We start from the raw sequence: 27912 nt of genomic DNA, 5'->3' as shown, positions 1-27912 counted from the left end.
TAACGGGATCAGGAGGACTCATCTGAAATTAGGGTGCTGAGTATCTCTTGGTGCTTTCAGGTCTAGTGATGACAGTAACTAGGCAATCACAGCCAAGAAGGCCTGATAATGGCAAAGCAGCCAAGGGCTCAGACCCTCAGGATGAGCAATCCAGACCAGCTTTGGTGTCCGGGTTGTGGGGGAAGGAGATGATAAATATTATTTGTGGCTTAGGAGCAGTTGCATCAGGGTAACTACAGTTTATTCCATTAAGCCTCCTGTTGAAAATTCTTTTTATAATAAAAGAGCTTGCAGCTGACCACTGCCTTAAAGAGTCAGTGACAGAGTGCATAAGCAGATCTGAGCAGTGCAAGGAGTGTACCTTCTCAGACGCTTTTGGTGCCCTGTGCTATAGCGCTTGGCCTCTCCAACTTCAGCACATTTGTGGTGGACAGCTCCATGCACTTTGCTCACACTCCATCTCAAGCTCTCCTGATTAGCTAGAGAAGGATGCTCAGCCCACCTGTAGATACAGCCTGTACGAGGAAGTTAATCTCTTAAGAAACTCTTCAACCAATGGGAGAACTGGCTAAATGTCTCAGCCTTCAAGTCATTCGGTAGGAAAATTCTGAGGGTTATTTTACAGTTCCTTAGAGGGTTCTCAGTGGAATGGAAATGACCAGTTTAATACCTTAGATTGTATTGGTTTTCCTCCCTTCCTTATCTCCATTCACTTCTGCTTCTTGAAACATATCTTTGGTTGATTGTGTCCCCTAAAATATAAGTCCTAAGCCCTGGTACCTGTGAATGTGACCTTATTTGGAAATAGGCTCTTTACAGATGTAATAAAGTTGAGACGAGATCATTAGGGTGGGCCCTAATCCAGTATAAGTGGTGTCCTTATAAGAAGAGGAAAACTTGGACACAGACACTCAAGAATGTCATGTGACAGATGCAGAGATTGAACTGCTGCAGCTGCAAGCCAAGGAACACCTGGGGCCACCGGGAGCTGGAAAAGGCAAGGACGAATCCTCTAGAGGTTTTGGAAGGAGCATGGCCCTGAGAACACCTTGATTTCAGACTTCTAGCCTCCAGAACAGAGAGAATAAATTTCTGTTGTTTTAAGACACCAAGTTTATGGCAACTCTGAGAATCTAATACAGATCGCCTTCCACATAAACTGCCTTCCCCCACATCCTGTCTCATGTTCTGCTTTCAGGGGACCCAAACTATGTATGTTCCTCCTCCAGCTGAGGTTTTAAGGTCTAAAACTGGGGTTTCCATTCTCAGCTAACGCGCACACCTCAGTCCATCTCTTGCAGCACAATCAGTTGAGCAAGTCTCACCTAGGACTGTTTGGACACGCTCCTGCCTTGGACCATCTCCTTCTTCCAACCTCCAGTTTGGTGAGTGTCCCTCACTCATCTGCCAAAAACCCTAGGACCGGGTGGAGGTGCCAGGTTCTTTTATAGAGGCCCCAGGACTACATACTAGCTCTGACACCACCCCTTCCCTGGATGGAAAGCCCCAGAAATCTCATTTTCATCATCAGGACCTGGGCCTGGTTTCCTCCCAAGAAGTGGCAGCTCCAGATTTTTGTAGAGGGGCTTGTAGATTACAATCTGATTGGCAGGGGAGTGGGACCTAGATTTACTTAAAACTATGATTCCACGCATGTTTTGAAATGAGTGATTTTAGGGTGAGGATAGAGTAAGATCTTCAGTGTCATCACTCTGTAGCTCAAAGATGACCAACGGAAGCATCTCTAGCAGCTCTGGTCACTCATTTTTGCACAAACCTAGCCTCTCCAAAACCAGAGGTGCTTTTTCTGTACCAGGCCCTTGGAAAACTGCTCAAAAACAGTGCAGGTGAACTGGCAACCAATAGCCTTTAAGTGGTGCAAGGGAGCCCACTAGTGGTCATGACTCAGAAAGCCTCAGGCACAGAGCAGTGCTCCTTATGGGTCTAGTGGTCCATTATCATGGACAGAAGGACCAACGCTATGAGCCAGAGACCATTATAAAACCGATGACCATCATGGGACGGAAAGATAAGCACAGGGCTGGCAAGTGCAACAAGGCAGAAGATAGAGCAGGAGGCATCAGACAGACCATCATGGAACAGAACTAATCACGGCCTAGATCATCACCAAATGCAACTGTTCTCCCTTGTGGGACACCACTGGGGAAAAGGGGGACAACTGGAATTTCGTTAGGCCAGTAAAGACTTGCTTTACTGAGCATGCGTGGATTCCTGGACATTACAATGAGAAGCAATCTGGCCCTATTTGAACATTCCTGGAAATGCTGACCATGGCTAGGATGTGGGAGAAATGCTAATTTCATCAGACATGCTCAGAACCCCATGTCAGTTATAGGTGGTGCCAAGTAAACTTGCAGTATGAACGGATTCCTTGATTTTTCAAGGAGGACTGACTTCTGGCGTTGAATCTGGCTGTTGACAGTTTTGCAGGTGTTGGAAGATGAAATGGGCTCTCAACCTAGGATGGGCCGGACAGAACTAAGTAAGACGCCAAGCTCTTGCTGAAGGCCTTGTCTCATACTTCTTGCCTCAGGGGGTGGGAAGACTCATTTTACCTGTTTAATCCTTCTTGGCCAGAGCAAGAACCTAGTAGGACCCCACACTTGCTTCCCTCAAGGGTCCACAGATTGCTGTGGGCTGTGTTCTCCCCAGGATCCAGAGCTTTCTGGTCCTTTCTGGAGACCTGTACTGGCCTCCTGGCTCTCCCTCTGGCCACAAGGGACAAAGCCCTAAAGTAATTCTCTCAGGACTCCAGCAGAGCCCAAGGCCTCTCTTGCACCCAAGTAGCCCACAGGCTCACGAGAGTAGAAAGGTTAGCGTTAGGAAAAGGAGCCACGTTCAGGTTTCCACATGCCTAGACTCCCCCTTGCTCTCCAAAGCTCCTTTGAGTTAATTTTCGCAGGCACCTGGGTTGGGCTGATGGAGGAGAGGTTTAAGGCATTTATGGACTCACGGAGGATAGAGGTGGGACAGTGCAATCTCTGGTCCCCCCGCAGCTTCCCACTCCCACCCTCCACAGTGGAGAGGGCGAGTAGCAGCTGGAGATGCACCTTCACAACGGTCAACTTCACATGCAGAGGTTAGGCAGCACTGTGTGGGTTACCCAGGTGACAACGTGTGACAGAGTAGAGGACAGAGATTACCCTAAAAAAATAGAAACTCAGACATTTGAATCCACACCATTGTTCACCATCACGGAACAATATCTCAGCACAAAACCGGAAACAACACAAGTCTAACATTAAAAAATAGTTTAAATAAGCTAGAGTTGTCCATACAATAGAAACTTATGAAACCATTCAAAATAATGTTTTTGAAGATTTAATGACATGGACAATGATTATTTTATAAGTTTTAGTTACAAAAATTATTTTATAAAATTTAGTTAAAATTTCAAAATACAGAATTAACTCCAGGTTCAGAGAACTTGTGAGACATCCCAGACGACTTTTGGGAGGATCTGAGGAAGCAGGGTGTCCCCATAAAGGTAGGAGCACGCCAACAGAAAGACTGCACTGTGGCCGTTACTGCGACCCTATATTGACCTTCGGTCTGTTGCATCCTTAGAAACACAACTCTTTCTTTATGCGTCATTGTAAAATTAAGAGTAATATTTTGATTTTTACCTTTTCTTCCAAGTTCTTCCTCCTCTTTTGGGCTTAGTCAATTCCCAATGTCTTTCAAGACTGAATTCCCCTCTCTGATCCTCAGGCAGATTTAAGCATGTCCTCTACTGTGTCTTCCTAAGACTTGCTCCTCTTTTAGAGCAATTATTCCATTTTGTCACAATTGTTTCTCCCATAAGATTGAAACCCACAGAGGGCAGGGAGCATGGCTCACCTCCGTCTATATTCCTAGTGCCCAACACCATGTCTGGCACATATTAAGCATCACTAAACATCTGTAGAATAAATGAGTAAAATCAGTAACCTACTGTCTGGTTGCTCCCTCCCTCCAGTCCCTCTCCAAAGGATCCCGATGAACTTATCATGTCTGGAGTGCCTCATGGCAGCTGTCCCGCAAGTCATCCATTCATTTATTCATGTAACATTTATTGAGAATCTACTCTGTGTCTGCGTCGGCTCTGGACCTAGGAATGTAACAATCAATAGGATAGGCAGTCTTTGCCCTCACAGAGCTTGTAAACAGACAAGTCTCAAATGGTGAGATAAATGCTAAAGTAGAATGGCATGGATCATGGCATAGGAGCACCTTTCAGGAGGAGGCAGCATCTAGACTCAGACCTTCAGGATGAGGAGTAAGCCAGATAAAGCGACATATGTTTAAGACAGAAGACAGTCAAATGCAAGGGAGCTCAGGCTGGAAGGGTGAGGGATGGAGCTGGAGAGTCGGGCAAGGTCATGATGAGCCTTACAGGTTGTCGTAAGAAGTGTGGACTTTACCCTGGGCAATGGGACACTTGCAAAGAGATTTCATCTGAGGTACGTCCTGGTCAGATTTGCAAGAGCAGTGTGGCTGCTCTGACAATGGACTGAACATGGGGAATACGAAAACTGTTTTTCTCTCTACACTTACGCTCACATCAAACACTTCTCCACCAGATGTGCATGTGATGTCCCCACAAGCAATTCTCAGACAGCAGCTGGGTGTCCTACAATTTAACTCAACTCTGACACTACCTATCTGGAGACAGCATCAGACCCCAAGGTTAAGGGCTCAGTCCCACAAGACTACCTCCCCACACACCTCCCCCTCTTTCAGATGCCAGTGGGAAATCCAAGTGTCACCTGTACTTCTGACCGACCAGCTATAAATCAGAGGGTCCCACGACCCCTTCCTTGAGTTTGATCAGTTTGCTAGAGCACCTCACAGAAGTCAGGAAAACATCACTTAGCATTACTGATTTATTACAAAGGATATTGAAGGACACAAATGAACAGCCAGATGAAGAGAGACACAGGGTGAGCTCTGGAAGGGGAAAAGAGCACACAGAAGAGCACAGAGCTTGTGTCTCTGTGGAGTTTGGGGTGCACCACCTTCCTGGCATGATCCTTGTTCCCGGAGGCATTCTTGTTCACCAACCTAGAAGCTCTCCAAATCTCGTTGTTTTGGGTTTTCAGGGAGGCTTCATTAGTAGGATTGATTAAATCATTGGCCATATGTGACTGATTCAACCTACAACCCCTCTTCCCTCCAGGAGCTCAAAGTTCCAACCTCCAATCACAAGGTTGGTTCCCCTGGCAACCAGTCTGGTTATCTAGGTGCTTTCCGAAAACCACTTTATTAACATAAACTCAGGTGGGTTGAAAGGCGCTTGTCAGGAATAATAGGATTCTTTATTGCTCTCACCACTTAGGAAATCCCAAAGGTTTTAAGAGCTGCGTGCCAGGAATGTGGATGAAGTCCAAAGTATGTATTTCCAATACCAGAGGGCAAGACTGAAGGCAGAGTTGAAGTAAACTAGTTGAGGCACGATAGAGGAGGAGGAGGGGAGAATCGAGGACACACCTAAGGTTTCTGGCTTTGATAAGCAGGGACGTGGTTGTGTCATCATCTGAGGAAGGAAATTCAGGAGGTGATTTGTGGGGGAGGAAGAGACAATCAGTTCAACATGGAATATGCTGAATTTAAGATGGTTTTGAGACATCCAGGTGAAATATCTGGTGTCCACTTAACTAGTGTGGAATCAGGAAACCAGTTCCGAATAAGGACCAGAGCTACAGCTAGAGATTGGGCATCTGTAACACACAGGCAGTAATCAGTTACAGGCTTCCATGAGATCTTCCAGGCAGAGGACCCAGGATGGAACCCTGGGGAATGAAACCTTGAGGGAAGGCCAGAGGAGGAAGAACGAGGAAGCAGCACAGAAAAGGAGCGGTTAAGGGAGCTGGTGTCATGGAACACAAGCAACATAGAATGTCCCACTAAGACACATCCTGAAATATTTTTAGCATATGCACAACCATATACAAAGAGAATGTGTGAACATACACACATTCACAGTAAAAACAAACTTGGGCACATATAAGTAAAGGCTGCAAAAAAAGAAGAAAGAAATCCAGTCATCCTTTTTGAGTCAACCTAGGCAGAGAAGGGTGTCCTTTCCTTATTAACACCTTGCTAGCCGGGAGTCAGCAAGGATGGAGCTGCAGCATTGACCCTGTCCTTCCCTGAGCCTTGGCACTATTTTCTGTGCCTAAAATGCTCTAATCTCCCTTTTTCTTTTTTTCAGTCTTTCCCTTCCTCATTCTTTAAGTCCAGCTTAGATTTCATGTCCAAACTGGAAGCCTTCCAGCATCTCCAACATCTTGTGATTCCCAATATAATGAACTCTTATCTGTCCCCTCCAGTAGATTCTAAGCAGGCACCATGACTTCTTGCTTAGCACACTGTTTAGCATTTGATAAGTATTACATAAGCAAATGGATAACCTGAATTCTTCACCTTTCCTCAAAATAAGTGGTGCAGCCTCATAGTTTGCCAAATAAGTCACAATTATTTAGTTGCATTTTAGACTTCCCCATTTAGTTCCAACCCCTCTAACCTTAACTCTGGACACAGCTGCATCCCCTAAGATTCTACCACTCGGGAGTAGCCAGTTTCCACATACCACCATCCCTCCAATCACCTTTATCAGAGACCAGGCAACATCCTAGATTCCTCTCATCTCTCACCATCCAAGTTTCAACCAGTCTCCAAGTCCTCCTGAGCATGCCCCACGTGGTCATGCACCGCACAATGACGTTTTGGTCAACAACGGACCACATATACAATGGGTGTCCCATAAAAATGACACCATATATTCTAGGTGTGTAAGAGGCTATATGGTCTAGCTTTGCGCAAGTACACTCCACGACATTCGCACAATGACAAAATCCCCTAGTGACGTGTGACTGTAATATCTTTTTGAATCTGAGTCTGTCACGATCCCCACTGGTACTTCCTTAGTGTGGGTTCTCATCATTTCTCCCCTGAACAATCACAGCGACCCTCTGACTTGTCTTCCTGCCTTATATTTCTCTCCCTGTCCATCCTTCCTCTACACCACTAGGTGATTTTCCTGAAATTCAAATCTGATTAAATCTGCTTAAAATTATCCAGTGCCTGCCCACAGCTTCCAGGATAAAAATCCACCGTCCACAGACTGAAGGCCCTTGTGGTCTGGCTCCTGCATGTGCCACCTTAGCTTATGAACAGGTGAAGCTTTTTTACATTTCTCTGCTTTTTTTTACACGTGTTTCCTCTGCCCTGATCACCCCTTCCGGATTTCTCAGTAAGAAAAACAAAACAAAACACCAGCTCAGATACCATGTCCTGGGTAGAATCTTCCCAGACTCCCTGTGACAGAGCTGGTCAATCCTCATGACATGCTCCTGTTATGTCCTATTTTTGCCCTATGAGAGTAATTATTTCACTGGGCCACTAAACTATGAAGCAGAGGGCTACACGCAGAAAAAAACCCCAAACCTGGATTCAAATCCCATTTCATCACTTAATAATCCTGTAACTGCAAATAACATACTCAACTTCTCCGAATCCCAGCTCCCTTTGTAATATGATGAGAATAATAACTGCCCACAATAGGTGCTCAATAAATGCTAGATTCAGCTCTCATTTTCTATTGCTTTGCAACTGATTATTTGTTTTTCTGTTTTCCTCACAAAATGGGGAAAAACTTAACCTAGAGATGGACCACAGTGGCAAAAAGCTCTACCCTCCTATTTTGAAACACTGACCATACCTTTGACTCTTTCCGTTCAGATTAAGTGTTATTTTCCCTCCACAGATTCTCATTTTCTGTGGATACCAGAAGACCCATCAAGAAATAGTTCACAGCATTGTCAGTGGACACTTTACCAGTTTGAAAATCAAAGTAAAAAATTTGCTAAAGCAGAGTTAATCCTCACTATAAAGAAGGCTGTCTTTCTACCAGCTTGTACTCATGGGCCCCAAGTCTCAGATCCGTATCCATCCCCTTTTTTCCTCTCCTCTCACTCACTAGCACATTCTCTAGGTACTTCAAACTGTGCATAAGGCAACCCTTTGTATTGCCATCCATATAAGATGCTATGGAAGAGAAAAGATAAAAATAAATTTTTTTGGAGGTCCAGTTTACTTTGATCATAAACAATAAGACTGGGGAGAAAGTGCCCCTGTAAACCAGTGTGCTAAGAAGGCTGTCTGGTCAGGTCAGGTGAAGCTAAAGCGGCTTGGGCTGTGGGTTAACTACTGATAATGAGTCATGCCAAACATACAACCAGCTTCTACCCAGGGTACTCACTTCCTGGTTCCTCTGTGAGCTCTAAAACAGTTTTTTCCCTTCCACCCAGCAGTAAACTCACATAATACGGAATTCATTTACAAAAGGTAGGCTATGTTTATTTAGACTCACAAGCAGATGACTGACTCGGTGTGACTCAAACCACAAAGAAACCAGCTATTTCACTCCATTCTGAGTCCTAGGATTGGGGCCCATTCACAGGTTTACGAGTTTCTCATTGAGGGCAATTTGTGACTGTGTGAGATTGGCCAAGTAGGTCACCATCAGCAGGTCCTGGAAGAGAAAGAAGCCACAATGAGTGAGGAATGGGGCGGCAGAAAGGCTGGTCTTGGCCACCTCTATGATGGACACTGGGTGTGAAGACAGTCCTGGATAAATGACAGCTACGAAAGGCTGAGCAAGAGTTGAGGGTGGAAGACAGGAAGGAAATGCTTGAAAACACTTTCTCATCTCTACTGATGCAAATATAGACTAGGGGTGCTTTAGCCCAGGTCCATGGGTAGAATACAGGGGGTCTGTGGACTCAGATGGGGAAAATAAGAAATTGCATTTTCATTAACCTCTGAACTTTAGCATTTCTTTCAAGCATGACTCTAGATAACAAGTCACAGTAGCGTCAGCAGTACCTGAGCCAACGGAATCAAGGAAAGAGATGCAAGGGAATCTCTGAGCATGTGTACTATCTCTTTCTTCCTCCCAACCTGCACTGCAAGGGGGCCAAAGGTGAAGCCCTGTCTCCTCTGTCCCCCTGCAGGCTATCTTCCCCAACTCCCTTCAGGTCGTGTGCATGTGCTGAGGTAGGGGACAGCACTCACATTGATGTTGCTGTTGAGCATGGTCTCGAAGTCATCAGGAACTATCTTGGGTACTTGGTTAACCAGACTCATCAAGAAGCGGCCCACTGTATTGTCAGCTGACACCTTTCCAGACTGAGCACCAAACAAAGATTTAATAAGGCAGTTAATTCTCACCACCGAGGACTGTCACTTCATCAGCACATCTCTCAGCGACCTCGGGGTAGAGATCCATGCCCTCCTCCTTTTTTTCCTTCCCCCTCCTCACCAGTACATCCTCTGCGTACTGCAACACTGTGCTTAGGGCATCCTGGATGCGAGCCGACGCCCCTCCTACTTGCTGCAAGTCACTTGAGAGTCCGATCACCCGGTTGGGGCTAAAACAGGTCTTCATGATCAGGTCAACTGTGGGAGCGGGTTGGGGGATATAAGAGACACAGAGAATTCAGTCATCCCACCAGGAAAGACATGATTTCTAACCATCCTAACTTTCCCACCCCGCTCTGGACTCAGTCAACTTCCCCAGACTCCCCTATTCTGCCCTTATTAGCTTCTTCCTCCTGGAAGCTCAATTCCTGCACCTAGTATGCTAGTCACTGGTTTCGGTCTCATATGAATCTGGTGCTGCTAATTTCCCATCTCTAACAACTTCACAAGCAATTCCTCGAATTCTATTTATATAGAAGAATGACTGTGACTTCCACTCATCACAAACCTTAGATGAACAGTTCCTCTTTAACCCACTCAAGGCCCTCCATCCTTGTTAGAGAGCAGCAATCTTGTCCCCTGAAAAATGCCAAAGGCCTCGCAAGGCAGTATGGGAAAGTAACTCACCTCCGATGCGTTCTGTGTCATAATATGCATATTTCACTGTCAGAGGTGTGAACATCACCCCCATGGTCCTCCCAGGGACACCCATTAAAGTGCTGGGGAGAGAGAAGTCAAGGTAAACAGACAGTTTTGGGGGAGGGTTTCCATGTCTAGTCCAGGCTTGGAAAGCAGTCACACCAACAGGATGGCTTCCAAGGTTCTGAGATGAGAAGGCTCGACCATGTGAAACCCAGGGTCTCATGGGAGCAAGACACTTTCTTCACTGAGCTCATTCCACACACCAGACCCTTGGCCTGCAAGAGGGGACTCAGCTTTCAGACCTGGTCTGGTCTCTTCAGAGGATTACTTCACACACTGTGCAATCTCAGTGATGAGAGGACAGGACACTGGATTTCCCTGTGGAGCTGGCTGCCTAGACATCCACCCCCATGGAAAAAAGAGATGGGACAGATCTTTTCTGGGACTGAGCCCTTCATGAGCATTGAAAAAAAAAACTGACTCTAGCCCACCAAGATTACATTGGGTACTATAAGTACTCTTACTAAAGGTGACTGCCTTTACTATGTCAACTACATACTTTGAACTGGATCTTGAGGAATCTGAAATAGCCAGAAAGGCTAAGAAATCAGGCAATGGCTAGAGCTTAGGGGTATAACAACTGGCCCATAAGGCCACCCTCTTTGTCTTAGTGCATAATAGTTAACCGGTTATATCAGTGTCAGACACAGAAACAGCACAAAGCTAAACAGCATAAGAGATGCTCCAACAAATGCCTTCACGCTAACCAGAAAGTATAATCCTTCCAGCTCCTCTACCAGCCCCTTCTTCAGCATGTCATCAGAGCCGTTCCCAGCACCCCCACCAAAGGGCGTTTTAATTGCCAGTAAGCTCAACATGTCAATGTCGTAATGCTATTGTCATCAAAACTGTACTGAATCCTGGGTTAACAGATGTGTTCAAAATAAGGACAGCCATCCTTTAATCTGTACTACCCAGGGTCCTGTGCTCAGTGCTAGGGATAACAACAAGCTAAAGGATGACTCTGAAAAGCAGTGAACATGGTGAAGGATCATGACCAGAATACCACGTGAGCATTGGCTGTAAAAACTGTGAAAAGTTAGCTTCTAGAAAAGATGTCATGAAAAACAACAGTTTGCTCAAATACCTAAAGGGCTGCCATTTGAAACTGGTTAAAAGCAAAATGTAGAAATCTGGGGAACAACCAGAATCGGTGAGTGGAAATTTCAGGGATAGATTCTGTTTCAGAGTAAAACCTTCCTAATGATTTTAACTGTTGAGAACGAGGAATGGGCTTCCTTGGGAGGCAGTGAGCTACACACAAAGATTAAACCTGCTTGGGGTGGAAGTGGGGTGTCATCCAGGCGTGGTATGAACCAGACAGCCTTTTATGCCCTTGTGGCCCACGACTCTGGTCACCTGACATAGGCCTTGATGCTCATGCGGCCGTTCTGGAGGCTCGTGTCCACAGTGAGGTGAATGGGGTTGGGGGCTTCCCGGCTGTAGTACTCATGGATCAGCACAGAGTGCTCTGTGATGTCATGGCCTGTAGCGTACCTGGAAAATGGAACATAGCTGTGGACTCATGTCTACCTGTGACATCAATACCAAACACGATGGTGGTACAGGTGTCTCTAGGTACCTGATACTTCTAAGGTAGTGATACCCCCAGTGACACCCCAAATACCAAAACAATAAACACACTGAAAACTATATCAAATCAAATCACAGACTGACTTACAGCTATTGAAAAATTCCAAGGCACCACCAGTAAGGCAAAAAAAGATTTGCTCAGTAAAAGCTACAATTCAAAATAAATATTCTTGGCCTCACAGGATCAGAACTGCCAACAAAACACACTGAATTCACAGCTCCTTGAGATAACACACTTTCAATATTCTGTCTCCAAGAGGGAGTACAGTACCTAGTCAGGTGGCAAAAGGCCTTGGCGATCACTGAGACTTTCCTTTCCCCCACCTCCCACTTACCAGCCCAGGATGAGCTCATTTGGAGAGACCTTCTTGTGCAATTCATACATGTTCTTAGCAAATTCCATGTCAACAGCCACCTAAGGAGGAAGGCAGAAAAGGAAGCTAAGCCAGAAGCCCATATAAAAAATGGATAAAAAGTACAAGAAGCTACCCCCAATAGTCAGAAGAGACCTGGGAAGTATGTCCAAATGAATGAAGCTCTTTGAAACTGTGGGAGCTCTAGTTATAAGCACAACATGTTGTGCTGGAGGGGCCTTAATGAGAGCCAAGCAAATGAACAGCTACAGGCTGCACAGGGGCAGCTCAAATTCCCACTCACCTCATCTTCTGACTCGTTGTGTGGCACTGAAAAGCAATTGGTGACTTCCACAGAGTGCTTGTCAACGGTTCCTGTGAGAGAGCATCATCCATGTGTTATAAAGCCATAGGGCTCCCAATAGCCTCTGACCACTTTCCAAATACTTTCAGAGTTTTCTTCAAAATCAATGAACAAAAATCTGAACTCATGAGCTCCAACTTCAGCCATGTGCATCAACAGAAGCACGATTCTCTGGAGAACTGAAACTCTGAAGTGATCTCCAGCTCCTTCCTTTAACTGTCAACAATTAGGGCCTATTCTTCCTTCATAAGGTCCCCTCTAGCCTATCTGTTACCTCCTACTAACAGCCCTACTCCAGATCTTCACTCTGTGACCTTCATTTTTCAGTTTCCAGACTTTCTCCCTATACTTTAATCTACAGATTAAATTATATTCTAATAACGTCTATACAGACCATTGTGGCCTTGTCTCAGAGCACAATTCAAGGAGCTTCACTTGCACCTCCCTTCAGCCACCTGGTCCCATGGGCCTAACCTTAACCCTAGCATCATCCAGAAACCCACCTGGGAACCTTAAACGTCAGTGTCAGTCTTTCACCACAAACTTCTACTCTTCTAGTTCTGATACCTTTACTCCCACTACATTTGCTTCTTGACCTCACTAAGATTGCTAGTCCCTTGCCTTCTCCATTGTTTCCCTCATCTACTGGAACCTCCCACCTGAAGCTTCAAAAGTGCCTCTCTCTCCACCACAGACCACAGTGTTGTCTATACCCCTCAGTGTCTGTTTAATTTCACTTCACTAGGTTTTTCTTCCCCTTAGCTGAAACTATGTCCTCAACCCCAAGATTTCACGTTCTTTGATCTCTTGTCAGCATTCAACAGACTCGAGCAAGCCAAGCTTCTGAAATAGTTGTCTGCTATATTTCCATGCCACTATGACACCCTTCTACTAGAGCATTTATCATATTGTGTTCTAATTAGCTACAGTAAGAGTATAACTTCATCTTGCATTTAAGGTTAGAGCTTGTTTTATCAAACCTTGAATTCTAAGTACCTAATGGTCTTATGGATACATAAAAGGTACCAGTGGACTTCATTTAACCAAATGAAATATGTTTCATGAATGAATGTGTGAGAAAACCTGTAAGTTCTGCAAGCAGAATCTATGGCTTCATTCTTCAGTGAGCATTGCCTCTCTAACACCTAGCACTGTACTGTGATCCCAGTCTAGAAGAGGATCTTAACATCTAGATCACAGTTGGTCTAATGAGGGTCAGTGTCACATTTGGGGCATGCAGCACAAACCTCAGGTGGAGAACTGTTTCTTTAAATAGCTTCAGTGAGTCTGGAAAATTTGACGGTGCAGCTGAAAGAGTACGTAAGTATTTGTGGAGTGCCAAGTCGGTGATGCAAAAAGTCACTTGTTACAGAAACTCAAAGCAAGGCTGTCACAGAGGTTAAAAATGGGGGTGGGGTGGGGGCGGGGGTGTGGGATGAAGGATTGATACTGAACACTTGCCCTGGGAACCTGGAAGATGAGTGGAACTCAAAAAAACGAGGGCAAGAAGGGTGTGCACTTGTGGCAAAGAGAATACAGAGGCTTGGTTTGAGAAAAACCATGGCAATGTTTGGAAGATAACGGACCATTTCATGCTTCTGTAAAATGCTATACCCTCAAAGACAAAGAGAGGGAGAATGTGTGCATGTGTTAGGGATGGAAAGGTCTGATGTGGTGGAGGACGGCAACTGACAGCTGTTTCGTACCAAATGTGTGCCAGCACAGTTAAGATGCTTTCTGCAATAATTTAGTTCTCACAAAGACTAAGTCTAAAGTAGCCCCTGAAGGAACTAGACTTTAGGTAATTTGTCCCAAGGCATGTGGCTAATATTTGGTGGAGGCTGTCTACAAATCCTGTCCTTTTTGCAATATACCAGTTGTCTTCTACGGTAGAAGGACTATTACACGTTCAAGAGTAAGAAAGAGAAATGATGCACGGGAGTGGAGTGGATTCAAACGTGTTTAAAATCTGTAACTAAGATGCAGTGAAAATGAATTTGATGAGATCAGCACTCCCCAGAAAAAGGGATATACCAGTAACTCCTTTTCAGTGCTTCTCAGTTTCACAGATTAACATAAAATAGCTATACTTCAAATTTGGAACATAGGCAGGGAAAAGGTTTTTCTTCGATTTGAAGGTTAAGCGATATTATAAACAGATAATACAATCGTTCATGCCCAAATGGAAAATCAGAGACCGCACTGGGGAAACAGGGTCTACACCTTAGGAACCAGTAAGGGACAGAGGACCAGGCTTAGATGTTTAGGAAAGCAGAATGTTATTGAAACCCTAAATGGGATCCTGCCAAACCGATTTACTTGTTGAGAGAGACATCTTTTTACAGATGCCTCACTCCTTTGCAACTGGTTAGAAACATTATTTGTAAACACCTGGGAAATAAAGACGTTTAGTCAATAGATGAAGGAGGAAAACCTGGTCACTGGGCTTAGGGAGTGAGGCTTTTTGACTTCCTAGTTGGCGCCTACACTCATTCGTGGTAGACTGGGACTGATTATGCTTGACGGAAAATGCTGCTGGGAAGAGGAAAAATAAAAAGTCAGTCACTCGGCACACGACATTTATTCAATAAGCAACTACTCCTTACGAATTTATGTCGCCCAAAGCGACTTCCATCTGGCAGGAAAGTTCAAGTTCATTGGGAAGTTAAGTCGCAGCAGGAAGGGGGGATAGAGAAACAGGTGAGCGGTCAAGGGAGATGGGAAGAGAGGGGAGCAAGATGAAGGGGAGGTGGGAGGCAGAAGGGAATGTGGATTTCCTCTGACCACTCACCCAGCAGGGTCCCGATAACGCGGGCAGCGCCCTCGTTGCGTCGCTCGTAGCTATCCACGATGGAGGCCAAAATGACCGGGTGCAGGCGGACCACGCGGCCGCCGGGGAAGGGGCCCGGGAGAGCAGGACCCGGCAAAGACTGCGCCGGGGTCTGCGCTGGGGCTGGCGCCGAGGCCGGGGGCTGGCCGGGAGCCGCGGTCGCAGTCGCCGCTGCCGCCGGGTCTGAGGATGAGGCTGGAGCCGCCGTCGGGGCCGGAACCGGCGCTGGAGCCGGCGCTGAGCCTGGGGCCGGAGCTGTGGGTGAGGCCGGGGCTGGGGCTGAGGCCGAGGCTGGGGCAGCAGCCGTGGCTGGGGCTGGAGCTGCAGGAGGAGCACTCGCCGGTACCGTCGGTGTGGCCATCTTGTCGAGAGAGAAGGAGCCAGGAGCGGAAGGGAGGGAGTTACGACTATTAGGAACACGATAGGCTGAATACGCACCACGTGAACTAGATCTTTGTGCTTATTGGCTACTGATGACGCTTCTCGTGGCACTACTATTTCCTGCTCTGAGTTTGTGCTCTTTGATTTTGGTCCGATACACACCCGGTGAGAACTCAGCTAAATCGTTCCAAGTAAACTTGGGACCGGGCTTGGAGAAGAGAAACAATTCTGTCTGCGCTGCTACCGCCAGATGTAGCCCGAGAGTGGAGCAAGGGTCGCAATTTGTGGTTTCAGACTTTAGTGGGATAATGGATGTCAAAGTGCCTTTTATTTTTTTAAATTTTTTTGGTAAGGAAGATTGGCCCTGAGCTAACATCTGTTGCCAATCTTCTTCTTCTTCTTTTTTTTCCTCTCCAAAGCTCCAGTACATAGTTGTATACCCTAGTTGTAGGTCATTCTAGTTCCACTATGTGGGACACCACCACAGCATGGCTTCATGAGCAGTGTGTAAGTCTGGCCCAGGAGCCAAACCCTCAAACCCCAGGCTGCCACAGCAGAGGGGCGAACTTAACCACTATACCTTGGGGCCCCAAAGTGCCTTTTAAAGGGTTTTGTTCTTAAGAGCCTCATAAGGGGTCAATACGGTGGTTTCTTCATTCAATGATTTTAATATATGCTAGACTCTCTTTTAGTTGCTTGGGACATATCAGCAAATAAAACAAAGATTGTTGCCCTTGAAAAGTTTACATTCTAGCAGGGAGAGACAAGTACAGTATATAATACATTAAAAGGTGATAAGTGCTATGAAAAAGGAAAAAGTGGAGAGTAGGGGGGGATCAGGAGTTGTGAGGAGGGAGGGTGGGTCACAATGAGAATGTGAGATATGAGTGGATTTGAAGGAGGCAAGGGAGGCAGCCATTATTTGGGAGGAGAGAGCCCCCAGGTAGAAGGCACAGCTAAGGAGCAGGCTATATCTTCAGCTCACTGATTCTCATTTCAGCTGCTATTTATTCTGTGTATTGAATTTTAGATTTCAATAACTATATTTTTCATTTCTAGAAGTCCTATTTTCCTTCCTTCCTCTCTCCTCTCCTCTTCCTTCCTTCCTTCCTTTTTTATTGAAGTATAGTTGACATACAATGTTAGTTTCAGGTGTACAATATAATGATTCAATGTTTGTATATATTATGAAATGATCACCATAAGTCTGGTTAACATCCGTGATTACACATAGTTGCAGATTTTTTTCATTGTAATGAGAAACTTTTAAGATTTACTTTCTTAGCGACTTTTGAGTACGCAATACAGTATTATTAACTTCACTTGTTTACCTCCTATTCTTTCTTTGTTAATTTCTATTTTGCCAACTTAATACATGATCATAGTTTAAAAGGTCAGTTAGCGTTAAAAAGCCTATGCTCTGAATACAGTAGTTCCCTGTTCCGTCCCCTCACGAAACTCCCAGTCACTCTATCCTGAAGTGACTGCTTTAGATATTTAACTGTTTCTTCTTACATCTCTGCACTTCTCAATAATACATGTCTACTGCTACCTTTTGGTTTGTCAATGTTGGGCATTATCTATTTACTTCCTATGCCAGAAAATTCTACTGCTATCCTTTCAATATAATTGCATGCTACATTTTAGTTAGATCAATATTCAGTGGGGTTACATTATTATTTCTATGAAAATGCTATTCATACCTGAGTGTTGTACTATACATTTTTTTTTGTTTTTCCTAGAGCCAGTAATTTCCTTATCTTACATATTTGTCTAGTTTGCTTGGTACTTATGGTTAGTTTTCCACACTGTCTAATAGCCTCAGTAGGATCTTTTGGAAGGCCCGTAGCATCAGTTAATCTGTCAATCTCTCTTTTCCTGGAGACCATCTGTCTGAGAATCCTGTTCTCCTCTGTCAGGACTTTCTGGCAAACTGCCTAATAGGACTTTGTTCTGCTCTTTGACTGGATTCCTGCTTCATGGAGCTCCTGTCTTCCTCCTTTTTCATTTTGTTGGAGCACATCCTCCAGTGGTTTCAACAACTTACAGAAATGGTGCCATGGCTGAGGATGTGATGGTGACAGTGCCCCCATTCCTTTGTCTGTCGAGTCAAATTGCCCCAGCCTGCCCTGGAGTTGAGTGGTGGAAGAAGACGGGGGTTTCAGAGAGGGAGATGGAGGGTCTGTTGGACGCTTTTTCTCTTGGTAACAGGAGTTCATCCCTTTGGCCCCTGCCTTGTTTCTCCACTTTGCTGTATGGAGGAATGAGGTCGAGTTCTCTTGTGACCAGTCTTCATCCACTGACAGTCAGAGGGAATGTGTGTTTGTGCTTCTCCAAGGCTCAGCGGGTTCTTCATCTGTTCTAGCCCCACATGTACTAGAGCCTGCTAGGTATCAAAGGGCAGGCGGTCACACCCATCCTTTTGATTCCAGCACCACCAAGCAGAAGTGAACTAGTAGGTTCGGGCTAAGTGGACCCAGGCTTGGCTTGGGGATCTGTCTGATCCGATAAAGGGGCCTGTTTCAGCTCAGTCCCCAGGGCCTTGTTGTTGGGCTCCTGCATTAGGGAGCTGAGTCATCCCTGCCTCATCTCCAGCTCTCCAAGTCTGAACAGACTGAACAGCCTAGACTGCACACCTTCTTGGCAGATGCCAGTGCTGTCTTCTCTTGCTCTTTCCTGAATTAGCTCCACCAACAGCAGAGATTTTCAGGGGAGCCTGAGGCTTTCTTGTAAATTGCTCCTGCTTCAACAGGCCTGTTTCTAAACTGCCATGTGACTTGCACCCAAAGTCCATTGTATCCTAACAGCTTCCTAAAATTTTCTCTCTCCTTTTGTTGTGTAGTCAAAATGCTGATATTTGAATCTCAGCAACTTCCCCCATTCCCAAATACTTTTTGCTCAGTCAGACATTTTGCTACTGAGATGAATTCTCCATTGGCTTTAGATCCCAGGTGTCACTCTGGATTCTGAAAGCTTTCTATCAATTGTTACTTTTCTTCTTCTGAAGGCTATCACCCTGCCAACATTTTAGTTTTATATTTTAAACACAACTCAAGATCCTGCTCTCCTTTCTCTGCTTTTTTAGAATCCACAAATGTCTCCAGTTTTGGGGAGCATTTAGCCTAACTACTTGGTCTCTGCTTCTGTCTTCCATGTCTTTGTCTTTTCATCTCTTTCTGTCTCTCTCTGTCTACCCAGGTCATAGACCACAATTTAAATCCTGCTTCTTTGCCCACTGGTCTAGCTCTGGAAAATTATGGGAAGACATTTTTCTCTGACTGTCAAATTTCTCATCTGGGTGATCCCTGAGACAGTTTCTATGATGATCAAAAGGGATAATATATATAAATCACCCAGCACAAAGTGAGCTCACAGAGTGGCCATTTCTCTTACCATTATTTGAACTTGTCTCCTTATCTGAATCAGAACACTTCTAGCTTTAAAATCCTGTGTGTGACTGAGTCCATGAGGCTGATGTGTGGGGCCAATGGGCTGATGAGTATAGATTATTTTACTTTCTTGCCATAGCTCTTCAGTCCCAGCAAATATGCGCCACCTGGATATAGGTTCACACAGGCAGGGAGGGGCTCACTTTTAAAACTTAAAAATGCATTTTTTTCTTAACCCAAACTGTCTAAAGAGGCATACAGAGCCTGATAAACAGTGGGTGTGAGAGGGAGCGAGAAAGGGAGGAGAGAGAAACAGAGATAGAGAGAGAGATCAACACGCCCACACGCCTTCCTATATCTTTGCTGACACAATAAAATATGTGATAGAGAGGCCTGAGGGGAATGAATAGAAAAATTCCCTGCTGTCTTATCCACTCATCTTTCTTGAAACTTTGCACGTATCTCGTATCTCAGCTCTCCTTGGCCTTCACTCAGCAGCTTGCCGAGCACCCAGAAAGCAGGGTGGGCTGAGGTACCTTCAGGCTGCTCTTTCCTCAGCAGCGTACCTCTCCTCTCTTCTCTCCCCCTTTTCCAGGTCATCAGTCTGAACTTGACCCTTCATTCTGAACACCATGGCCCTGGCCCGCAGCCCCCAGGAAGCATTGCTCTGGGCCTTGAGTGACCTTGAGGAGAATGAGTTCAAGATGTTAAAGTTCCGCTTACGGGATAGAGCCCTGCTTGAGGGCCAGTGCCAGCTGGCCCGAGGGGAGCTGGAGGGCCTCAGTCAGGTGGACCTGGCTTCTCGGCTGACTTTAATGTATGGAGCACAGGAGGCTGTGAAAGTGCTGCTCAAAGTCTTGAGGGACATGAACCTGTTGGAACTCGTGGAACAGCTTGGCCACATTTGTCTGAATGGTGAGTGTAGCTGGGGAAAAAGGGAGATCAGGGTGGCACCAGGACTCCCCCTCCCCTATGACATTTCCAGAGGCTTGCATAGCCTGTAATTTGTACCTTCTCTCTCTTGCCCTCTGCTCTTGCCTGGGAGCCCCAGTGCCCGAGGGTCCTAGTGGTCTCTAGTTGAGGGCTCTGACAACTGTCAGGTGGAGGGCCTGAGCAGAGGGTTGGATTTATTTATAGAAAGACTGGGGCAACTCATGGCCATAATGCCCCACCTCCTACCTCCACCTGTAGTGCCAGAGAAGAGGAGAGTATGAAGAGAGGAGTTTAGAGATTGGGGATGGTGTTGGTGAAGGGGGTTCTGCTAACCAGAAGAAATGGCATCAGGGTGCGGGGTCAGACCTTTCCCCAGTTGCTTTCCTGGCTGGTAGCTCAGCCTGCTTCTCAGAGAAGACAGCCTGCTCCTGTGCCCTGCTCTCTTAAGGAACCAGTGGATTGATGCCACCCTAGACAGTGGGGTGGGCATGGAGCCTAAATGGCTTCCTATCCCTTCTTGTGGGGTGCTGGGGAGGAGGGAGGTTCTGTTGGTTCCTTTGCTCTCTCCATAGGCTCCTTTCATGTCTGAGAGTTCCTCTGACATACAGATGGGAGGGTTCCGTAGAGTCAGAGTTGTGGCTCCTGTTCCGAAGCTGGTTTATCTTTAGCACCTGACCTGACATTTACCAAGAACAGCATCCTATTACATCACCATGCTTCAGCTTCCCTTTCCTTTCTCCTCTCTCTGTCCTCACCATTTCAAATGGGGACATTTCAATGAACACTCAGACATTCACACACACACAGACTTTTGCACATACACGTATTCTTACAAACACATGCTTGCTGATGTACACTGACATGCCTTCCCTACATGAAAATACACAAGCTTCTATAAGCCCACTCCCATGAGCATGTGTGTATACGAGCATTCACTCCCACCCCACAGATATCCACACACACAAAACACACCCTTGCACACTCACACAGATGTGCACACGAACACCATGCATGCACAGTCACACACACACATACACACTCATACGTACATACGGTGGTCCCTACCCACGAAGCTAGAAGTATAACCTTCAGGGAGATACAAGTTAGAGAGCATAGAAAATGAAACTAAAGAGCAGAGTCCGGAGTTTGAAGAGCCCACATTGTCCTTTTTAATTCTCGTTTCACCACCTAACACCCACTTGTCTGGCTCAGATTACAGAGAAATATACCGAGAGCGTGTGCGCCGCCTAGAGGAGAGGCAGGATGTGGAAATCAACTGCAGGTACAATCAGCTGCTGCTGGTGACCAAGCCCAGCTCAGGGAGCCCAGAATCACCTGCCTGCTCCATCCTGGAGCAGGAGCTGGACTCTATCATGGTGGAGGCTCTATTTGATCCAGGGGAAAAGCCCTACCAAGTCCCGCCCATAGTGGTGCTCCAGGGGTCCGCTGGTATTGGAAAGACAACACTGTCCAAAAAAATGGTGCTGGACTGGGCCACTGACACCCTGTACCCAGGCCGGTTTGATTATGTCTTTTACGTGAGCTGCAGAGAAGTGGTCCTGCTCCAAGAGGGCAAACTGGACCAGCTCCTCTTCTGGTGTTGTGAAGACAATCAAGCGCCTGTCACAGAGATTCTGAGGCAGCCAGAGCGGCTCCTGTTCATCCTAGATGGCTATGATGAGTTGCAGAGGCCCTTTGCAAAGCAGTTGAAGAGGCTGAGGTCAAGTCCCATGGAGGACATGCTCCACCTCCTAATCAGGAGAAAGGTACTCTCCACGTCCTCCCTTCTCATCACCACTCGGCCCCTGGCTTTACAGAATCTGGAATCCTTGCTGGAACAACCACGCCATGTTCACATCCTAGGCTTCTCTGAGGATGAGAGGAGGAGGTATTTCAGCTCATATTTTACAGATGAGGAGCAAGCCAGAAATGCCTTTGACATTGTACAAGGAAATGACTTCCTCTACAAAGCATGTCAGGTTCCAGGCATTTGCTGGGTGGTCTGCTCCTGGCTGAAGGGACAGATGGAGAGGGGCAGAGCAGTCTCAGAGACACCCAGTAATGGCACTGACATCTTCATGGCCTATGTCTCCACCTTCCTGCCACCCAATGACAATGGGGGCTGCTCCGAGCTTACCCGAGACAGGGTCCTGAGGAGTCTGTGCTCCTTGGCAGCTGAGGGCATCCAGCACCGGAGGTTCTTGTTTGAAGAAGCCGACCTCAGAAAGCACAATTTAGATGGGCCCAGCCTTGCTGCTTTCCTGAGCAGCAATGATTACCAAGAAGGACTTGAGGTGAAGAAGTTCTACAGCTTCCACCACATTAGCTTCCAGGAATTTTTTCACGCCATGTCCTACCTGGTGAAAGAGGACCAGAGAGAAATGAAGAGGCTGCTGGATGAAAAGAAGCAGGAAGGGAATGAGGAGATGACCCTCAGTATGCAGTTTTTATTGGACATAGCGAAAAAGGAAAGATTCTCCAACTTTGAGCTAAAGTTTTGCCTCAAAATCTCCCCCACGATGAAGAAGGATCTGAAGCATTTTAAAGAACAAATGGAATCTATAAAGCATAACAGGCCCTGGGATTTGGAATTTTCTCTGTATGAGTCTAAAATAAAAAATCTGGTAAAGGGTGTTCAAATAAGTGACATATCATTTAAGATGGAACATTCAAGAATGCATTTTCTGTCAAAACCAGCTTGAGCGATGGACAGAAAGAGAAGCAAAAAAGTCCAAGTGTGGACAAAGGTAATATTGCAGGGTCACTAAAGGAGGCTTCTAATGGAAAAGGCAGAGGGACAGAGAAACTAGAGACAGGGAGGTTTGGGAGCAGTAGGATGGAAAGCAGAGGAAGCGAGACAGCAGAGCTGAAGGATCAAGAGGACGGTGGGGTAGATGGACAGGAGGATGAAGGGAAGAAGAGTAGAAAGGGAAGAAGAGATGAGAGATTAGACTAATGGGTACCAGAGAGAGTGGAAGGACAGAGGAGCGAAAGAGAATTAGATAATCGAGTGTCAGATGACTTGGAACATAGGATGTGGAGGAGTCCACGTGGAACAAGTTCTTAGGAACAACCCACATTTGCCATCAATGGCCCCAGCTCAGTTATTTATCAACCCCTCCCCCTAGAGGCTGTTTATAACCTCCGATAGTGTAGAATCTTGTTTTAGTAACTAACTCCTTTTATATGTTAATGTCAATGACCCAGCAAGTGATTCTGATGTTGGGCTCCTTTGCATAAAATAAACTCCTTAACATGATAAAGTGTGGATTGTGCTCATTCTATATGATTGGATAATGTGAAGCATATCAATGTCACCATTCAAAGGAAATATTGTACTGTGGTATAATGGAATGTCCCTTTGACTCTGCATTTGTGATTAATTTGCTGCTTAAATAAATAGTAACTTCCCATCTTTCTAGAAACTTCTGGAATTTTCATGTTGGGAGTGAGCTTGTCATAGCTCACTTCACATATGCCTTGTCGTAGACCTTTAGGCTTGGAAGCTCTATTGTGACTTGACTTAGCTCTATGCTAATAACATGCCACTGTTGTTTCCAGCTGTGCCATTAACTGACTTTTCTTTTTAGAAAAATCAGTCAGTTCCAAGTGCTAACTCTAAATCTCTTTTTCTGCTTTGGTTCCCTCTGTATAGAAAAAAAGGAGAATAAAAAGGAATTCTAGGTGCCGATGTGATCAGTTCCCAACCCTCATTTCATGGATGAGGAAATTGAAGGTCAGTCAGGAGCCCCATCAGTTTGTGGGCTTCCTCAGAGCGCTCCCTTAGTTCCCACACCTCAGCCAACAGTGTGGAGGTCCTCAGGACTCCATGCAGGCACCACAAACCTGCCCCGCTCCCAGCTGTTGCTGCTGGCTCCAAAGCAGCTGAGAGAGCTGACGCTATCTTGGACCCTCAGTGCCCCATAGAAAGGTTGCAGACACCCCTCTTTTTGCTTTTCACACATTTTTATTGCTGTCTTGACTCCTCACAAGTTGATCTACATGTACCACTTCCAGCAATCTGCCTAACATGCCCAGACATCTGAACCCAAGGGAACTGAGCCTTGACTGATCAACTTAGGACACCATGACACTAATTGTTATTAACTCTTCTTCACACAGGAAGTTTGGTGGCTTCACATTTGATAATTATATGCGTAGCATGTTGAGCACAGATTGTGTGTATATACAGAATATGCGTAAGAAGCTGACTGTGTGTGCAGGTACTTATTTCAAGAGCAATTTGTACTGTATTAATGAAGGCACTGGTTGGCACCCACTGAGTGAGGCAGTGTTGTCCCCTAAAGAGCTTGGATGCTCTCAGCAGACCAACTCCTGAATGTCTTAGAGAATTTGGGACAATGAAACAGGTGTCCAGCCATATCGCTAGATCTTCATGGAGCCAAGGAGGCCTGTTTAAAAAAACATGAATCGAGTATCCGATTGAACTTTAGACATGTCATTTCACTTAGGATTCACATTCAATTCAAACTCACTTAAGCAAAAATTAAATGACTTGCTGTATTTATTTTTTTAAAAAACCTGATTTCTAGTTGAGGTATGTCTGGACCTTTCTAACAGTGTCTTCAATCTTTCACTCTCTCTCCTCTCTGTTGCTCTTCTTATAGTCGCCCTTTGCTCTTATTTCAGAGAGTGACCATTATGGGTCAGAGAAGATGGCCAGAAGGGGTGTCAACTTAAACCATCCTTATGGTCAATTATCCCAAAGGAATAGAATTGTCTTTACCAATAGCTTTAGCAGGAAGTTGGGGGAGGATTCTGACCTGATCCTGGGTATGTGCCAAGCCTTGAATGACCTCTGTGGTCTGGGAGATGAACTTCTGACTGGCTAGGCCTCCATCTCATAGCCTAGGCTGCAGTCCCAGGGTTGAGCAAGAAAGGATCAGCACCTCCTGAAACGTGGAATGGGAGAGTGGTTCCCCAAAAGGAAGGATTCTGAGCAGATAAAATATTATGTCACACAGGCAAGCACAGAGATACAAGTGTCTCTGATGGCCTGGGGTTCTTGGAGGGGCCTGGGCAAGAGGGAAACGTAATGAGACCCCTGTGTGTAGAAGTCCAGAAGGATGGGCCTGATCAGGCTGCAAGGCGTGGTAGTCAAAGGAAACAGAGATTCTAGGAGCTGAGAGAGGCTGGGCCCACTCTTGGAACTCCACAAAGTTCCTTACTTAGCCTCCCTCTGGGGGTGGGAGGTGTGAACCACAGGAAAACAAGAGCTGTAGTCCAAAGGAAAGAGCTTTGTCCCTTGGGAACCGTTATGGGAAGCCATTCTAAAAGAGTGGAGTTCAAGAGTGGCAGGTGGAGGAGGGTATCCGACAAAATACAAGATGCTCAGTTAAATTTGAATTTCAGATAAACCATGAATAATTTTTTTTGCATGGGACATACTTGTACAAAAAATTATTTGCAGTTTATGTGAAATTCAAATTTAACTGGGAATCCTGTATGTTTTTTTGCTCAATCTGGCAACCCTATGTGGAAGAGGATGGAGGTGGAGCAGGTAGCAGCCGTGAGCCACATGGAGTAAGACATCAGCTGCAGTAACTCTAAGCATTCCTGAAATCCTCCTCATCTCTCCTCCTCTTCCCTGGGACTCTTAAAAGAAAAGCAGTCTTGACGAACTCACAAACTGCTGGGGCTCCTGTAGCGGGTTAAAAGTGTGTACACTTCTGAGTGTTCTTAGGAGTATCTGGGGAAAGGTTGCCAGGAAAAGACTGACTTTATGTCAGTAAAACCATGGCAACTTTGAGATTGGGTCAGTGTGCTAGACATGACAATTACCTGCACTGTCTGGTGAAGTCTGGGACACGGTTATCAGAGAAGGAGTGAACGGCGGGAAATATAGTAAGTCAGATATGCCTGAGGCGGCTTGGCAGTTACATGGGAAAGTCACCCAACTCTGCCTGTTTCCTGCTTTTAGTATGTCTCTTTCACATCAGTATGTGGACAGATGTGAATAAAACTGGAATTAAGCTCACTAGACCCAGGGTACAGAGACAGAAAACTATTATATATTTTTATCCCTCCCCAGATGCACACAGGCACTGCCACAGGTGGGCCTTCCCTTCCTACTTACAAGATGGGGATAACCTCTTTTTTCTTATCCACTGTTTCATCCCAGAGGCCAAGATTTTTGTCCATCTTTCTGAAATGGGTTTGCATTGCTGCTGTCATTCCTAAGGAGCCATTTTAGGATCATTTTTGAAGGCTGCGAACCTCATTCCTAGGACTGCTTCTGACTCTTTTCTCAAAGTTTGAACTATGCCCCTACTCATCCTTGGCAAGGGACCTCATATATTTCTCTGTATAAAGCAACTGGAAGCGTTTCCTCAGGCTAACACTTCTTATGCAATTATAACAAAAGGTCAGGGGAAACTGGGCTCCACTTTTTATGAAAAAAGTGTTTCAGACTTCTGAGAGGAATGGAGATGTTGACCTTGATTGTTCCTTCCTTCTTGAAACTTCCTGTGACTTCAGGGACACTGTTCTTGTCTAGTTCTCCTCATGTTTCTTCTCACCACCCTCTTAGACTTAGACCCTCTGAGACTTAAATGTCAGTGTTCCCTGGGAGTCCATTTTTGACCCTCTTCTCTTCTTACGGCCTAACTTGAGGTGATGCTCCTGTTGCTAGTGATGTAACTAGATCGATATGCCAATGACTCCTTGAATCTGGAGCTCAGATCTCTGTTCTGAGCTCCAGATCCATACCAGTTGGCTATTCCTTTTGGGGAGGCCTAATATTCAACAACTGGAACAAAGTCTGCTGGAAAACCAGCTTGAGGGGCAGAGAATTGAAAACACAACAAACTGTTTTCTTCTTTTGTCCTCCTGTTCGAAAGACTTTATGATGGAGAATATCTCCTATTGTCCATTTTTCCTGCTTATTTCAGAAAAGCCTTCTGGAAACCTTTCCAAGACTTGTTTTTTCACAGCTGAAAGGAATACAGACATGTAGGGAGGGCAGGGACCAGGCGTGTTGAATTCATCATGATGTATTAAGAGCCTTGCAAAGTCTTGGCACCAAGAGGTGGGCAGTAAAGATTGGTTGAATGCAAGAATGTCCAGGGACCTCTTTGTCCTCAATCATATATAAAGATACATTTATATAATTGAAGATTTTGATACATAGATGCTGGAAATTGGGGGAGGGAAAGCATAAATTTTGAGTTACATACCGAGGCTCCCCAGCTGTAAATATTGCCTCTGTGTGGATTTCACCAGTAACAAAAGAAAATGTAACAAAGGAACTTACATTGGTGTTATAAGCATGTCAAAACCATGCAAGAGATAATAGAACACTTTGTGATGGATAGAATATAAAATATAAATATTGTATGTAAATATAAATAAAATATATAAATAAAAATTGAAATTTTCATTATCTAATAGTAGTAGTAGTAATGACAACAATTTTATTTATTTGTTTTTACTGAGAGATTTGTTTTTCTTCTTTTTTGATTATTTTATTGAGATCGTAATTGTTTATAACATTGTATAATTTTGGTTGTAGATTATTATTTATCAGTTTCTGTATAGGCTTCATTGTGCTCACCACCAGTAGTTTAATTTTTGTCCGTCAAAATACATATGTGCCCCATTACCCCTTTTGCCCACTCCCAACCCCCTTCCCTTCTGGTAACCACTAATCTGTTATCTTTATCCATATATTTGTTTATCTTCCACATATGAGTGAAATCATGCAGTATTTGTCTTTCTCTGTCTGGCTTATTTTACTTAACATCATACCTTCAAGATCCATCCATACTGTTGCAAATGGGACAATTTTGTCTGTTCTACGGCTGAGTAGTATTCCATTGTACATATACACCACATCTTCTTTAGTCATTCATCCGTAGAAGGGCACTTGGGTTGCTTCCACATCTCGGCTATTGTGAATAATGCTGCAATGAACACAGGGATGCATAAATCTCTTTGGGTTGTTGATTTCAAGTTCTTTGGATAAATACTCAGTAGTGGGCTAGCTGGATCATATGGTATTTCTATTTTTTTTTTTTCAAAGATTTTATTTTTTCCATTTTCTCCCCAAAGCCCCCCCGGTACATAGTTGTGTGTTCTTCGTTG

At 45.2% G+C, this 27912-nt stretch overlaps 2 protein-coding genes across 2 annotated transcripts; one reads left to right on the top strand and one right to left on the bottom strand.

The window, feature by feature from the left end:
* Positions 1–4874: 4874 nt before the first annotated feature.
* On the bottom strand, positions 4875–15497 carry EIF3F (eukaryotic translation initiation factor 3 subunit F). The gene is made up of 8 exons (XM_014844243.3): positions 15068–15497; positions 12217–12287; positions 11895–11974; positions 11326–11463; positions 9892–9983; positions 9326–9462; positions 9079–9192; positions 4875–8536 (listed from the first exon to the last, which is right to left on the bottom strand). The coding sequence occupies exons 1-8, from the start codon at positions 15465–15467 to the stop codon at positions 8459–8461; spliced, it is 1110 nt and encodes a 369-aa protein (XP_014699729.2). The 5' UTR covers positions 15468–15497; the 3' UTR covers positions 4875–8458.
* A 3795-nt stretch (positions 15498–19292) lies between these two features.
* Positions 19293–23121, top strand: NLRP10 (NLR family pyrin domain containing 10). The gene is given in 3 exon segments (XM_014844244.3): positions 19293–19791; positions 21022–22479; positions 22482–23121. Coding segments are annotated over 3 exon segments (2025 nt in total). The 5' UTR covers positions 19293–19508; the 3' UTR covers positions 22766–23121.
* The last annotated feature ends 4791 nt before the right edge of the window (positions 23122–27912 follow it).

This window comes from Equus asinus, chromosome 20, assembly GCF_041296235.1.
Source record: "Equus asinus isolate D_3611 breed Donkey chromosome 20, EquAss-T2T_v2, whole genome shotgun sequence".
Taxonomy (NCBI): Eukaryota; Metazoa; Chordata; class Mammalia; order Perissodactyla; family Equidae; genus Equus; species Equus asinus.
Note: the sequence above shows the minus strand (reverse complement) of the source record. Positions and strands in the feature narration are given on the sequence as shown.